The 16,414-nt window shown below is 36.5% G+C and overlaps 2 protein-coding genes across 10 annotated transcripts; both read left to right on the top strand.

The window, feature by feature from the left end:
• The first annotated feature begins 1,130 nt into the window (after positions 1–1,130).
• On the top strand, positions 1,131–10,855 carry LOC121259404 (probable protein phosphatase 2C 60). 9 transcript variants are annotated; one of them, XM_041160982.1, is made up of 11 exons: positions 1,131–1,365; positions 2,697–2,815; positions 3,187–3,250; positions 4,980–5,088; positions 6,018–6,171; positions 6,775–6,900; positions 7,480–7,603; positions 7,962–8,038; positions 8,219–8,271; positions 10,030–10,084; positions 10,413–10,855. In XM_041160982.1, exons 2-11 carry the CDS (start codon positions 2,699–2,701, stop codon positions 10,617–10,619), a joined length of 1,086 nt encoding a protein of 361 aa, XP_041016916.1. In that variant the 5' UTR covers positions 1,131–1,365; positions 2,697–2,698; the 3' UTR covers positions 10,620–10,855. The 9 variants fall into 9 exon arrangements, with proteins under 9 accessions (XP_041016916.1, XP_041016914.1, XP_041016912.1 ...); XM_041160980.1 differs by having other exon boundaries at positions 1,339–1,365; positions 2,693–2,815; XM_041160978.1 differs by lacking the exon at positions 1,131–1,365 and adding an exon at positions 1,515–1,777.
• Positions 10,856–12,189: 1,334 nt separating this feature from the next.
• LOC121260323 lies at positions 12,190–16,220 on the top strand. The gene is made up of 5 exons (XM_041162147.1): positions 12,190–13,192; positions 13,236–13,478; positions 15,723–15,793; positions 15,950–16,054; positions 16,142–16,220. Exons 2-5 carry the CDS (start codon positions 13,353–13,355, stop codon positions 16,218–16,220), a joined length of 381 nt encoding a protein of 126 aa, XP_041018081.1. The 5' UTR covers positions 12,190–13,192; positions 13,236–13,352.
• Positions 16,221–16,414: the final 194 nt, after the last annotated feature.

Below are 16,414 nucleotides of genomic sequence, written 5' to 3'. Positions count from 1 at the left end.
CATCTTATTTTATCTATTCAAACAGATCTTTGAGATTTCACACTCATTGTTAGCCAAAGACGTTACTCAAATTAATTTATTTAATTCATTGTTTTTTTTTTTTGAAGTATAACATGGATATTCATATCATTTGGTATGTCATTGGTGTTTACATGGAATTCTCTTAACTAGTCACGTCATCAACTAATTCTGTTGTATATTAATAAATATTATTATTATTATTATTAACAACAAACTGTGAAGGAAATACAAGATACGCATGAGACCTTTCGAGAGAGCTAGGATTTGGATTATGAGTATTTTTTGCAATCTCCAACTAATTCTATAATGATTTGGACATGATCTTTTAAAGGGTGATCATAATTACACGTCTTGTACGTGGGGGGACATGCATGTTAATTGATCATGTAAGTAGATGATCTTCACCTTAATTAATTCTCTGTTTAGGATTTAATTAGATTAACCTTGCATTGATGCGTCCATGTACTCACTCTTAACTTGCATGCATATATGGGTGCACTTTTTTTCTTCCCCTTGAATTTATTGCTGCACTGTTAAATCAGGATGACAGACAGGACCACTTCCAAGATTTTATAATTTAAAAGTCATCACCCTTCTCTTTCTTTTCTTTTTCTTTTTTTTTTTTCCTTGTTTTCTTACATAATATCACATTTATTTAACCTTTAAATATATATATGTATATATTTTCTTCTGTTTTTGCCGACCGATCTCGTAGATTGAACTCACCTCATCTTAGTCTTTCATGGTGTCAAAATAAATGATGTCGAGTTTGAAAATGATAGGAGCTGGTTCCCTAATTGGAGTAGGCAGGCGGCCGGCCCTTTATTTAACAACTTGCTGTTCTTTCAACTTCCAAGTGGATAGTTCTACGTCGATACATAATAATTCTGCTGCCCGAACTCTGCTGCAAAGGTATTAATCTACCTGCTGAATTGCATACAACATGTTCGAAGAAAATTCAAATGGTCATGCTATTGCTTACTGATTTGGCCATTTGGCTGCAAATGAATATTCCCATCCAACGTTGTTTTCTGAATATGGCAGTTTGACGGTTATTTAATGCCTTTATTTGGGTATCAGAACTTGTTGCATGTGCCATGCGATAAAATAAAATCTAAAGAAAATACAAAAACAGAGAGATCTGAACATTTGCAAGAGCCACGTCTATGCTCGCCTAGTGTTTGATGAATTGTCCGATAAAGATGGAGTGCGTTCGACAGCTCAAGACGTTTAAGGGTATTGAGTGCCTGAGCAGAGACTAATGCGTTCTTAGTTACGTTCACAAGTCAAACACGTGTTTTACTAGTGTGTTCACGAATAGAATAGAATAGAATGAATGACCAGGTAACATTGTAAATTGGGTTGTTTATTGTAAATAATATAGTCTAGGAGGATATTAAAGATATCTATGTGACTATGGCGTTAAAAAATGCACCCACCCAATAAATTAATTGGATATAATGTGTGTGAGAGAGAGGATGATAGAGGACAGGTGGAGAGTGAGACAGTGAGACGATTGAAAATATTGGCGTAGTCCACCAACAGTCACAAGAATTCCCTATACTTCATAAGATCACCATCGAGTCCTCTAAAAAGTCTTCTCTCTTCCCTCATCTCTGTTCATATATGAGCCTCTCTTTTGAACAGTGGAAATTCCGTTCATTGGTTCTCTCGCCAAGTCCTGTACTTTTATTTCTAGATTCACCGAAAGTTTTTGTGGGTCGTTCTGAACTCTTCAAAAGAAGCTCCTTCATAGGTCCTCTTCTCCAACTCTGCACGGACGCCATTTTAGCTAATCTTTACTCCATTTTAGTCACTTTTCTCTGCAATTATTATGATGTAGCGTTATCGTTGAGTGATCCAAATTTGAAATCAGCTTCTGCACCTTGCATATATCTTTGTAAATCTTGAGTTGGTTTTCTTCTCTTTCATTTTTTTTGTCATTTTATGGTTACAATCAATTATTAGATTCTGAAATGATATGTGAGGTCCTTCCAAACTCTGATAATTCTTTTTTTTTTTTTTTTAATAATGAAAGCCAAATAGTTGTTTCAAATAACGTGGTATTTTTTTTTTTTTTTTTTTGATATACAATCAATAATTGGGTTCTGAAATGATAAGTGAGGTTCCTCCGAGCTCTGATCCAATTTTTCTGTTTCCAATGAAAGCCAATTAGTTGTTTCAAATAACGTGTTTTGGACACAGGTCGATGCCGGATTGGATTTAATGATGTGGGTGTGATCTCATCCTATTAATCCTGCAGTTTTTTATTCGATGTATGGATGACGTAGTTCTTGGTTTGCTGGCTAAGGTAACAGGGGAAAAGTAGTAAAGAACTACGAAAGAAGTTGAATCTTATGTTTCATCTGTTTTACCATTTCCAAAAAGCGACAAGTGGTTCTGTTGGCTGATTCAGAATTTGTAGTATTTTTTTCCGCTTTTATCTGTTCCCATGCATTTCCCCCGCAACCGAACATAATAGTACCATCTACGCTCATTTTGTAGTCAGAGACATTAATGTTGCTGATTTGTGGTAGGGACTTATGGTCTTACATGGTATATTTTGTGGGTGGACATGACGCATTTTTTTATTAAGATTTTGTTAATAAACTTAATAATTATCCACACAAGCAAATGCAAAGGTTTTTAATTGGGTTTTGTATGGTTTAAGACAGATATGGGTGTATATCTCAGCACTCCAAAAACCGAAAAGTTCTCTGAAGATGGGGAGAATGATCGGCTTAGATTTGGTTTATCATCCATGCAAGGCTGGCGCGCAACCATGGAGGATGCTGTGAGTAATTAATGAAACTTTTTTTGTGCCTCACTTACTACAGTTTATCTGGTACATACAACATATATATACTTATCCAAAAAGAGCATACAACATGGATGGTTTTCTTTGATTATGCGCACTTTCAACAAACATCAGTATAGTTTAAAGTGTTTTCTCTTTTAATAGCGGTATAATGTTTTCTTATAACAATATCTTTGGTATATGGAGTTGCTTCTTTAGGAATGCGGAACATCACATATAATTATTTATTGGTCTCCCTTGATTTAGTATTTTCTGGACTTACCTGATTATGTCTGTTTAACCTAGATTATATTTTTTTATAAAATCATTAATATGCTGTTCATTGATATTTTTATTGCTTTTGTCAGCATACTGCAAATCCTGATCTTGATCCGTCTACTTCATTCTTTGGTGTTTACGATGGTCACGGAGGTAAGAATTTTCAGGTTCAGATATTTGCATCTATATATTTTGACTCATAATAGGGATTTCTTCGTTTGGCATCATTGTTGATTTATCTTTCTGTAGTTTTCCAGTCATTGCCCATCCCGTCGTTTGGATTCATATAACTTGATAGATAAACCCAAGGGGTGATTGCTTATGTTAAAAAATAAAATTATGCGAAGGGGGTTCTGTCAGATCCAATCTGCTTCTATTTAGTTACTTTTTCTGAGGTCTACAGTGTGCTTGTGTATAATTGGATTAAACTTTACTTATCAAAAAAAAAAAAAAAGGTATGCATTAAGCATGCAGATTGGTTGTTATGGTGAAACTTTATCTTTTTGTAAATATATTCAATATTTCCAAGCTTCTACTGATCTAATAATGGTTGCTCAGTTGGTTCCATTCTGTGTATTCATTAAAAAACTTTACTTGCAAGTGTCCATTTCAAAGTCTTAAATCATCTCTGAACTTGATTTGTTTTCTCTAGTTATGAACTTCCCATGAAATTTGCATGTGTTCACGTATTAGCTTCTAGCAAAGGTGTAACGCTTCAATGGAAGGCCCAAACTAAATGGCTTATACTTCAAAAGGACTAGTCAATGATACAATTGGAGGCTCATTGGAACATTATAAAGAGCAAGAACTTCTCATTCCCAAGTAATATGGAATCCCATACACTACCTACCCTTATCACTTATCAGGATGGGGTATCACAATCTCCCCCACTTACAAATGGTATCACAATCTCTATTGTAGGTGGCACGGCTCAAGTCCCATATTTTTCGTTGGGATAGGCTCTGATACCATTTGTAACGCTCAAATGGAAGGCCCAAACCACATGGCCTATACTTCAAAAAGACTAGTCAATAATACAATTGGAGCCCCATTTGAATATTATAGAGAGTAAGAACTTCTCATTCCCAAGCAAGGTGGAATCTCATACACCGCCTACCCTTATCACTTATCAGAATGAGGTATCACAAAAGGACAAGAGGTGTATGTGAAACTGGCAGTTCATCTGCCTATAGATTCTTCTAGTATATACTTTTTGTTTGATTAGCCTTTCACAAACCGTTTGGGAGGTGTGGGCAATGCCTAGGACCTAATCCTACTAGTAGGCCTATAAATTATTTATATCCCATACACAAAAGTTTTTGTGGTTCTAAGAAGCAAGTCTTATTCCAATGCTTTGGTCAGCAGGGATTGGTTATACCACATGGCATGAATCTTTAAGCATGCTGGAAAATTATTGTGCATCTTAGATGGATAAAGGTTGTCTGTCATTCTGCTCAAAATTGATTGTCATTAGAAGTAGACTCATTTACCTGCATCATTTAAAGATTAGATTCTCTGGTGTTTTTTTTGCCCGTAGGCTGCTTATGATTAAGATAAAGGAAATGGATTTTAAACCCTGTTTATAATTTGCCTCTCCTCTGCTCTAACTTAGTGTTCCTGATCTCTGTGCAGAAGAGGGAAGGGTTTCTTGATTAGCATTTTGTTGTGGGGGCTTACACAAAATAGTCTTAATTCAATGTTTAAGGAAATAGCTCTTATATACTAGATGCTTTTTTCCCAGATGAAATTGAAATTGTGTATTATATGTTAGATAAATACCCAGCACAAAGGCTGAACCCCCTCTGTTCTTAATTAAATACGTACCTTATCTTTTTGTTACAACTACGATAATTATACTAATGTAAACCCAATAGCTTTGCAGGCAAGGTGGTTTCAAAGTTCTGTGCTAAGTATCTTCACCAACAGGTGCTCAAGAGTGATGCATATGCTGCTGGAGATATAGGAACCTCGGTTAAGAAAGCCTTTTTCAGGTTACACAATTTTATTTCTGGAGAATCCAGTTTTTTTCTCATCACTTTCTTGTGATTGCCGTGGTCACATTCATAATAAGGATCTATATTGGTTCTGGATGCTGTTTCAAAAGCTGCTGTTCTGCTTAGTAATAAACATACCAAAAACTCTGCTCCTGACATGTGTATATACCAAAAACTTTTAGTGGCATCATTTGTTTTTTTAGCAAAAAGGTTATGTATGTATGGATACCTGCTATATCTATTCTTGTCTGTAGGCACACTTGTGTGTATATGTTAGTATGTGTTATTGCATGCATATTCGTGCATGAAGGCAGTGGTTATAATATTGCGTTGCTTTTGTGATGGGGAGTTAATGCTTCCTGGCTTGAGGGATAGGATGTTATATATCCCATTATTTGCTTATTTACGAGTGGCTTTCAACTGGTTTGTGCGTTTATGTTTCTGTCATCAACCATGCTAAGGGTTTGTTTGGAAGATGGGATGGTTTCATCTTATCCCATCCCATCCTATCACATCTTATCTCATCTCATCTCATTTCCTTCTCAAATATCATTCAAATACAAATACTTTTCAATTTTAAATCTTTTAACTTTTTCATCTAATTATTACCTAATCATTGCAATTTTTCCAAACTTCCAAACAAAATACAAAAAATAATTCAACTTTTTCAAATCCAAAAACAAAAATAATATTAAAAAATTATAATATAACAATATTTTAACTTTGTAATATTTTTATTCAATTTTTCTCTCTCCTTTTCCAAAATCTCATAAAATATCATAACTCAAACTTTTTCACTATTATTCACAAACCATTTCACTACTATTTACAGATTTCTTATCTCATCTCATCTCATTCCCCAAGCATCCCAAGTTTACAAGTACAATCTCTTCATGGTTCCAACTGTTGATGTTTTGGTTTTGCAGAATGGATGAAATGATGCGCGGACAAAGGGGCTGGAGGGAATTAGCTGTTTTGGGTGATAAAATAAACAAGTTTACTGGCATGATAGAAGGGTTGATTTGGTCTCCAAGGAGCAGTGATAGCAATGAACAGGTTGATGATTGGGCTTTTGAGGAGGTAGGGTGAAAACAAGATAAAGTTATTTTCCTTATATACTGTCAACACTGATCTGCTTGATCTGATATTGCTATTTTGTTTAGTCAATGCTTGGGTCGGAACTAGTGTAAGGTTGAGGAAAAAAAATCTTAGGCATGGTATACCAGTTTTCTACTTGGATCAATGCATAAGACAGGCCAACCTTAAAGTAAAATCAGTCAATAGAAACTTTGGAGGCTTTGATGTTTCTTTTAGACTTGATAATGGATTAATGTCAGAATTTAAGTGACCGCACAAAATTTTATTTCCTGAGTGCATGTGTGCATTATGAACAAACACATACATACATAATCCATCACACCTAGGTATGAAATGTAAGTGATGTCAACAATGCCGGTTCATTAAAGTGACAACAGTTTTCCATAAATAAATAAATGACAGTACTGAATACACTTTAACTTTGACCATAATATGAGTTTCAAATACACTTTTGAGCCTCCAAAGTTGGCACATGCGTGTTCGTGAACGGTAATTTTCTGGAGCAATCATCGCAATCATAAACTGCAATCTTGTTTTCTGAGTCTTTAGGAAACGAGTTTTAAAGAGAGAACTTATTGTTGCCAGGGGCCTCATTCTGATTTTTCTGGACCAACTTCTGGGAGCACAGCCTGTGTTGCAATTATCAGAAACAACCAACTTGTTGTTGCAAATGCTGGCGATTCTCGTTGTGTGATATCTAGAAAGGGTCAGGTAACTTTTAAATTACTGGAGTTCTTTAGTATATATGTTGCTGATGTTGAAAAGTATTACTATTTTATTTTGAGAGCCTTCAGCTGTTAAAGATACTGTCCACTTTGTATGGTAATGGGTAAAACACTTAAGCTTTATTCTCTCATGGGTAGGAGTAATCATAAATCAATTCCCCATTCTATGGAGCCCATCAGTAAACCTTCCTTTTGAGTACAATTAAATCAGCTTATTCTCCATTCAATTGATGGGTTCTCCCCTGGTTGCACGAAAATATCACTTGAAGCACAAGATTGGATCCTTAATGGGGCTTAAAGATCCATAGAAAAGTCCGTAGAGCAACTTGTTTCTTAGATTTGGAAACATAACAGTCCACTGGGACTCACTCTACAGGCATGCTGGGACTAAGTTTGATGTTTGCCCAAATTAATTCAAAATTATGGACACAGTACATAAGCTAATACTGGAGCAGATCCCAATAAAAAATCCGGTTTAGATTTTACTTTACTGGCTGTTTTTGTGGCCTCTCTCTCTCTCTCTCTCTCTCTCTCTCTCACGTTTTTACTGGGCTTTGTTTTACAGGCATACAATTTATCTAGGGATCACAAACCTGATCTTGAGGTTGAGAAGGAAAGGATTTTAAAGGCTGGTGGTTTTATACATGCAGGACGAGTCAATGGCAGTTTAAATCTCGCTCGAGCTATAGGTATATTGACTACATGCATGTGAACCTCTAAAAACCAGATTTTGAAATTCTAATTATTTAAAAAAAAAACTTATAAATTTTTTTTTTTAAAAATCCTTTTTACTCCAAGTTATTGAGCTGCTGGCTTGTGCTTCGTCTTTATTATTTGAGCTCAATTGAAAACACGAAACTTGTGGACATGATCTCTGGAGCTTCCTCTATGTAGGCAATCAGATTCTTTTAGTACAGGCCCAGAGCTATTGTTTTTGTGAATTGAATATATGTGTATATATATCACAATACATTACACGTTTGTTAGGGGAGAGGGAAACCTTTTTTTTGTATTTTCCAGAATTTGATTAGGTTCCATTTACTGCAGGTGACATGGAATTCAAGCAAAATAAGTTTTTGCCTGCTGAAAAGCAAATTGTAACTGCTAATCCAGATATAAACGCAGTATGTACATTCTTGTGGTAATTTGAAAGAATTGGTATTTATATTATGTGCTCATCTGATAAAATCTTGGGTTCTAAAATTTACAGTCTCCAAACATTTTGTATAGATACTTTAACATCTGTTTCTCTGTCAAGATTGAATTTTCCTACACATTGATAAGCAATTACTTGTTCTCTCAAGGTTGAGCTTTGGGATGATGATGATTTTATCGTGTTAGCATGTGATGGCATCTGGTAAGTATCCTTTTCTTACCAAGCCAAGAGTGCTTTCATGCCTCCAAACCATTTAAACCTGAAAGCTAATATAATGAATTTAAGCTCATCTTGTTTAAAGATATGGAGTGTCTTTTAATGAGGTGTATGTCATTTCAATTGTGGTTTTGGTATGCTAGATTTCATTGCAGCTGTGGTTTTCATACACTCTTGTTTGATTGCAATCCTTTTATTGAACGAGATTGCATATTTCCACAAAAATCTTGCAATCAAAATGTTGTTTGATTGCAAGAATTGTATGCAATCTTGTTTGATCAGGTTTTCATTTCTTACTTATATATATAAAAAAAAGTTATTACCCTGAGTGACAAGACATGCATAGCTAGCCTGACCAACACAAAATGTCAAATAAAGATTGATGTTTCTGCAGGGGCTCTCGTTCAGCTTCCTTCAAATGACCCAATAGGGCTGTTACCTAACTTTCTTGAGTACACAAGAAGTATACAAAAGAGAGTGCCTAGTTATAAGATTTTGCATCTTTCCATCAAACAAGATTTTACATCTTAATTGGTTAGCCCTTAAAGGATGTTAAGATCGGAAGTAAGCTTTACGTTGGCTGTTACAAATGTAGATAACAGTGGAGCTATGTGCATCAGATCCATATCAATAAATTTTGTAATCAACGGATGTTGGGAAATCTCAAGTTGTTTTTAACTGACCAGGCTATAACAATTGGTATTAATATCCCAACATATGTTCGATCATGCTCTTAATTTCAACATATTACTATTTCAGAGAATATAACATGAGGTTTGAGGAATATTCCTAATGTGGACTTATAGCATTCAAGCAATAAAAAATTGTGCTAGACATGCTCCTCTAATAAGTTAATAACTACGTAGTTGGTTAATGCAGCAACAGATGATTTCAATGTATATGAGGTTTTTCTACTCATTACTCGTGAGTCCTTTCTATCGGAGATGTTCTACTGTCAAATTATGTTCTGCCAAACCAATCATGGAATTGCTCTGATGAAGGGGATCTTTAAGAAACTTGGTTGTAGAATTAAATTGTACTTAACCTTCAAACTTCTACAAAATGTACCTGTACCTTCAAACTTCTACGAATTGTACATGTGGTCTACTTGGATAGAAGATGCAAATAATGGTTGCAAAGCCAAGCTGCATCAGGGAACATCTGAGGTGGAAGTACATAGGCATTTCTTCACCAAAGCCGCCCCAAATCTAATGAAATCCCTTCTCGCTACAATTTACTGTATTCTTTTCTAAATGGTCATATTGAGTAAAAAAGATCATGTTTTACTGCAGTAACCTTCGTTTTTTTCTTTCTTTCATGTTGTTTTCCCTGGTAAAGGTTTAAAGCTAAGTAAGAAGTAGCGTCTTCTCAACTAATGTGAGAATTGTTTCTCTTTCTTTGTGGAAACTAGAGAGGAAGGTAGGCTGTTCTGATTAAAATGGAAGTATGGAGATGTTGAATGGCACATCATTTTGCGCAGGGGAAGTTTGATGTGACTTTGGGTGACAGATTCCTATTGAGCCTTCTTTTGTACTGTTTGTCACGCAAGGACACCGAATAGAAAGCCTTTGATCAATATAAGAAATACTATAGTTTTGTTTACTCCTACAAACTAGTATTATTGATATATTTGTCCTGCTAGTGAGTTTCATTATGTAATGAACTATTATTACCCTTATAACTCCGTGGCATGTGATTTTGAATCTTTATATGGGGATTACTGTCTCTGTTAATTGCTTTCAGGGATTGCATGTCAAGCCAGCAACTGGTTGATTTTGTTCGTGAACAACTAACCTTGGTGAGTGCATGGGTCTCTAGCCCTGTCATTTTAGTAATTTGTTACTCTGGTTTTATTATTAGTATTATTACTATTTCTTGAATACACATTGCTTGCTTTATATCTTTTTTTATCCAAAATCCAGACAAATCACCTCTACCAGGATCTTGCTTTGGGAGAACTTTGATGGGGTTAATTTTGGTGGTAACTGAATAAAAATGCAATTCGATAGCTAGTAGGGAATACTATATATTTGGCTGGTTAAGGTCGTGCATATTGTTTGATCTGGAGCTGTATGTCTTAAAAAGGACCGCGTCCTGTTTGACTATAAACATTGTAAATCATGCAGGAAAGCAAGCTCTCTGTGGTGTGCGAGAGAGTGCTCGATAGGTGTTTGGCACCATCAACAGCCGGAGGCGAGGGCTGTGACAACATGACCATGATCTTGGTGCAATTCAAGAAACCCATTCTGCCCACAGCATCGGCTAATGACCAGTCCTCACCATCCAAACTAGTTGATCCTGAATCAGAGATTGGGGAGGGCAAATCAAAGTAGTTGCTGCAGTGTAGCCACAAATCAGATCCTATACTGGATAACTTTCACCAGAAGAAAACGAGAGAATCCCTATTTTCTTGAAATTATGGGCTCTCAGATATTTAACTGTAAATGGCTTTGTTAGAAGATATTCGGATCAATTATTAAGAAAGATGGGTGTAGTCGATGTGCTTGTTTAAGTTTGAGAATTTGTTGATGCCACGTACTTGAATAAAAAATGCACAGTTTCATAACAACCCGGGTGTTGGCTGCAGAGTGTTTCGTGGGAATTACAGCAGGTGCGCATTCCCACCGTCTGTTTGCCTACCAATTATGCGCCTCTGCTTTCTCCCCCATCTTACGCACTGGACTGCTTGGGATAAAAGAATAAAGCTACTCAGCTGCCGGTTCCTTTAAGCTACACAACACACCTAACGTGTTTGAATCCGGTTTAAGTCCAAGTCACAGTTCAACACAAAAAACTCGATCTCCCCCGTCTCCCATTTTGTCTCTCTCTTCCCCCTCCTCTCGAAAATTTTCTGTTATGCCAGAACTCGTAATCACACCAAAATTTTTCTCTTCCCTTGCTCTCTTCCCTTAGAATCATGCCAGAAGTCGTTTCTTCCCTTAGATCTGGTGTACAACATCACTCTCTTCCTTCCCCTCTAAACTTGTCACTTACCTCGCTATCTTCCTCAGAACTTGTCCCACGGAAGTCGTCTCTTCCTTTCCACTGAGCTCTATTCTTTCTCTCACATTCATACTTCAGATCTGTGAAGTCAAGTTAACATCGAAGAGAAACCACAACCGATTCCAAATCTGTAGCTTTTTTGTGATTTATTGTTTTTTTTTTTATAACTTTTGCATGAATGTTTGAGTATATTTTTTTGTGTCCATCAGCTCGGAAGGGCCATGTCCGGCTCCGTAAGTGAGAGAATCAACGAGAATGGAAAGAGAGATTTTGGAGGTGGGTTTGTGAGGAGGGCAGTGGTTGTGAGGTGGATTGTTGTGGGGAGGTGGTTTGAGAGGTAAAGGTGTGGAAGGAGGATGTTGATCTTCATGAGCTCCTCGTCGGTTAAAGTTGCGATGGAAGAAGTAGCTTCACTAGAAGAAGTAGCAATAATAGTAGAAAGTAGTGCAACGAAAAGTTGGAACCATGGGAGATGATGGATTTTGAGGGAAAGGAGAGAAGTTGAAGCTGTTTCAATGGGAGAGATTTCATTTTGATTTCGGCTACTTCTTTTCCTATGTAGGCATGTGTTGTGCAAGCGGAGAAGAATAACACCAAAACACATATTTTAATTATAAAAAATAATAATAATAATATTACATATAAGGTATGTTGTGTAGGCGAATGTATAGAATGACTCAATACAAAAATGGCATCGGGTCATCTAATGTTTTCATTCCTCCTATATTACAAATAAATGGTGACATTATTAAGATTTTGAAAGTGTAAAAAGTGCTATTTGAAAATACAAAAGACAGAGGATAAAGCATCATATAAGCATGCATACATATATATATATATATATATATATAGCTACAAATCAATATGATTTTGTTTGGTTGGACCAAAGGAATTTTTAAGCCCTACCCAAAATGAGAGAAACCAGTCTACTTTTGAGAAAAGAATTTATCTTTGAACTATATATAACCATTGGTAACTAATGTTTGAGTTCATCCAACGGTCCAAAGCACATTGTGCTATATTCGGTACAAAGTATTGGATTTCAATCTTCAAATTATTCTGGTAAAAGGAATTCTGTACGTATTTTAATTTTGAACCCACGAAAGCTGTATTTTAAGATGGTATTTATTATTTTTTGGATCAGACTTCATTAATAGACATGTCTGTAATTGTAAGCCTTAAAATGTAACAGTGTGTATTGGTACTTTCAACTCCCTCTCTTATTACCATTCCAACTTCCAAGGCAAGTTAAGTAGTCCTGGGCTAAAACTGCAACCCTGCAGCAAACAGCAGCCATTCATCTCCTGCCTTTTCTTCTCTCTCTCTCTATCTCTCTCATGCCATACCCAAACCTTCCAAACAGGCTCTTTTTACACTACACACAAACAGACCCTCTTCTCTCTCTCTCTCTAAGAATAACCCAGCTGGACCAAAATTTGTACAGAAGGAAAAAAAAAAGAAGAAAAGAAAGATAGAATTGGAAGGACGGGAAGAAGGAAAGAAGATATGTCTTCTATTGTCCTCCAACCACTGCTCTCTCCCAAAGACAAACTCTACTTACCACAAATGCCCTTCTGCGAATCCCATCTTCGTCACTCGTTCCTCCCCCTCTATCTCCAATCTTCATGGGCCTTTTTGGGTTCTTACATTCAAGGACTCCGCGGAAAGAGAGCCAAACCAAGATACACAGAGCCATCTCTCTCTAAAATTACCTTTTTATTGTTATTATTGGTATTATATCCCCTTTCTCTCTCTCTCTCTATTATCTCAAATATTCTTTTCCTACTCTTATTAGGTGAGCTTTTACTTTGCAGTTTTGTTTGGTCTCCAAGTTTTGGTCTTGGAATTGTGGTTTTGGTGGGTTCTCATCAATCTTCAGTCTTGACCTTTATATCTCTAAAGGGTAGTAATAGGGTAGTAACCCTATCATTATTCATCTCTAAAAGTCCCAATTCGAATAGGATTCGTCTATTCCCTGACTATCGGTTTTAGGATCGTATTTAAAGACGCAATTTTGGAGTAAAGGGCGAAAGGGGTTTTCATTTGTGTTCATTGGGAGCGCAATGTTGAAGACTAAGATGAAAAGGGTCGTCTCTATGGATCCTTATCAATCTCGTCCTATCAATGAAGAGGCTAGGGTTAACCTAAAATATCAAATTTTATTGCAGGAGTATTTGGAACTGCAAAAGGTTAGTATTTTCTCTTCAATTAACCACATTCTCTATTCTTTATGGTTTTTTTTTTTTTTACATTGATTATTATCTGGGTGTGAGTCCTTATGGTATATATGTCCTTAAATTCAACGTCATTTTTTAATTCAATTGAAGTCCCCTTGTGGTTCTTGTAGTTTGTAATTATACTTATAATGGTTCTCTGGCGGCTTAGCCTCTGGTTGGTTTCTGAGTGCGCGTGAAAGAAGATAAAAAAGTTTGTTTCTGGTTGGTTTCTGACTACGCAATCTTTTATGACCACAGTGACCTCAATCACGTGATAGATCCCAGATTGTACACAACCAAATGAGAATTTATATTAGGATAAATCTCCACTTAGGGTGGGAGTAGACCACACAATTCTTCACTTCGGGTGTGAAGGAAACCACAAGACAAAGATAATTCCTGATCTGCCTCTTCCTCACACTGCCATTTACATATATACACTACTTAGAAGGAAACTGCCACACAAATAACCACCAGTACGCGTTATATAATGATTACTACCAGCACACATAAGACACAACTATTAATAACTGCTATAAACTAATCTGAACTACCCATGTTCCCAGATGTTCCATATCAGCCATAATGTTGTCCATCCTTAAAAGCGGCTACTTATCATAATAACTCCTACCTCCACGTCTGCATATTTCCAGAGGCTACAGGGCCTATCATCTGCCTTCCCCTCCGCGGGAACCTTGTCCCCAAGGTTTAACAGTAATATTTTCTTTGTAGTTCGAGTTATCAATCTCTTCTTTAACTGCCACTTCATGCTCCCATTGTGGTGGTCCTTTGATGAGAAAGGCTTGTTCTGCGTTGCAGCGATGCCCTGGAGTAAATCTCATTACAATTAAAGCACAAACCTCGTTCCCCATCTACACTGCATTTCCTCCCAATAGAGCTTTTTCATTGCTGTCCCTGAAGTTGCTTTCAGCAAGGGGTTTTGTAACTGTGGTTTGGGTGGAGCCATCTCTATTTTATCTGTTTTCTTCTTACGTGATATCCTGCCATCTCTCATCCTAGAAATTTCGATTGTTTCCTTCAATGTTCATGGATTGAACATTCTAACTTTATCGGCAATCTCATCCTTTAACCTTGCAAGGAAGGTCCCAACTAAACCATCCTGTGGCCATCCTTCAACTCGGTTTGCCTGTCGTTCAAACTCATTGATAATCCCATAAAGATCCTTGTTGCTTGACTCGTGCCAATGCCTCGTCAAAGTTCTCATACTTTGTAGGACTGAATCTGGCGATAAGCTCGTTCTCAAACACCTCCCATGTTAGTGGTTTTCCTGTCTCTCGCAGCATTCTTCGAAGCCATTGCCACCATTGGTTTGCCTCACCTTCCAAATGGAATGATGCCAAGGACACCCGCTGGTTTGGAGAGGTTCCTTGAAACTCAAAAAATTGTTCAACTCTGTTAAGCCATTCAGTAGGGTCATCTACCGCAAACCAAGGAAAATCCATCTTGGTAAATCTCGGAGCTGCAACTGTAGCTGTTGAGTCCTCCGACGTTGATGCTCCCGACAACATGGAGCTCTTCCCTTACCCTCCTCCAAGTCATGATGCTTCAGTATAGCCAAGAAGCTCATGATCTCTTTCAGAGAAGTGTCAATATCGGCTAACTTCTCGTGCTCCAAACGCCACACCCCATCACGGACTGTTTGAACATCAAGCTCCAATTTCTCGATACGTTCATTGTTAGTGCCCATCTCTGATACCAATGATAGGTCCCAGATTGTACACAACCAAATAAGAATTTATATTAGGATAAATCTCCACTTAGGGTAATTCTTCACTTTGGGTGTGAAGGAAACCACAAGACAAAGATAATTCCTGATCTGCCTGTTCCTCACACTGCCATTTACATATATACACTACTTAGAAGGAAACTGCCACATAAATAACCACCAGTACGCGTTATATAATGATTACTACCGGTACACATAAGACATAACCATCAAGAACAGCTACTTTACATAATAACTCCTATCTCCACGTCTGCATGTTTCCGGAGGCTACGGGTTCTAACATACGCCAGAAATTTTATGGAGGAAAGAATAAAATTTACTCAGTAATCAAATTTGGCTTGGCTACGATAACAGCATTATATTATTTTTTATTTTATTTTTGTATCATATATTTTTTTTTATTTTTTTGTCAAATGTTTGATGTCAATGTTTAATAGGAATTCTATGCTTAAAAAAAAATTGTTTAATAGGAATTCATTTCAAAGAAGAAAAGATTGCAGAATGCAACAGTGAATAGAGAAACCCTTTCGGCTGAAGTCCGGTATGGATCATCTTCTTTATCTTGGATGGATTTTTGATGTTTTCTACAAGTCCAGTAACATAAACCTGGCTCCTTTTTTTTTTTTTTTTTTTTTTTTCTAATTTTCCTTTTGTTGATTACAGATTTTTAAGAAAAAGGCATAAATATTTATTGAAGGTACAATCGCCCAAAGGTGAACAAGAATTTGTACAGCGAAAAAATTCAGATATACGTTTCTATAATGTTGGTGAAGCTGTTCCAAAACATCAATCTCCAGTTCTGGTAATAAACTTAGGACTGTTTTGGATTGACAAATATCTTCTTTGTTGCAGCATTATGAGTTTTATGTGTTGTCGCTGTCACATTGTAGAATGACGGAGAACGGAGCCTGGACAAGAAAGAACGTATTGTGGAGAAGCGGCCAAAGAATCGCTTGATCAATAAATAATATAATAACAAAGAAATAATAATGCGTATTCGGTCTCCCCCTTTTATATGTATTTTAGAGTAGAGAAAAAAATTTAAAATTGATAATATTTTTGAAGGGATTTTTTGTGTGTTTTAGTTTCTAAGCAAGGACGCATTTTTTGCAGAAGTGTGAGAGAGATTTAATATTTTTTTCTTTTCAGGAGGATGGCTACG

This window comes from Juglans microcarpa x Juglans regia, chromosome 4D, assembly GCF_004785595.1.
Source record: "Juglans microcarpa x Juglans regia isolate MS1-56 chromosome 4D, Jm3101_v1.0, whole genome shotgun sequence".
Lineage (NCBI taxonomy): Eukaryota > Viridiplantae > Streptophyta > Magnoliopsida > Fagales > Juglandaceae > Juglans > Juglans microcarpa x Juglans regia.
Note: the sequence above shows the minus strand (reverse complement) of the source record. Positions and strands in the feature narration are given on the sequence as shown.

Bases quoted from the DNA above. Each gene is read 5' to 3' on its own strand.
- LOC121259404 (XM_041160977.1), top strand. From the start codon at position 1,648: ATGAGCCTCTCTTTTGAACAGTGGAAATTCCGTTCATTGGTTCTCTCG. The intron at 6,901-7,479 runs GTAACTTTTAAA...TTTGTTTTACAG, and splicing joins TGATATCTAGAAAGGGTCAG to GCATACAATTTATCTAGGGA. The intron at 10,085-10,412 runs GTGAGTGCATGG...TAAATCATGCAG, and splicing joins TTCGTGAACAACTAACCTTG to GAAAGCAAGCTCTCTGTGGT.
- LOC121260323 (XM_041162147.1), top strand. From the start codon at position 13,353: ATGTTGAAGACTAAGATGAAAAGGGTCGTCTCTATGGATCCTTATCAA. The intron at 15,794-15,949 runs GTATGGATCATC...TATTTATTGAAG, and splicing joins ACCCTTTCGGCTGAAGTCCG to GTACAATCGCCCAAAGGTGA. The intron at 16,055-16,141 runs GTAATAAACTTA...TGTCACATTGTA, and splicing joins AACATCAATCTCCAGTTCTG to GAATGACGGAGAACGGAGCC.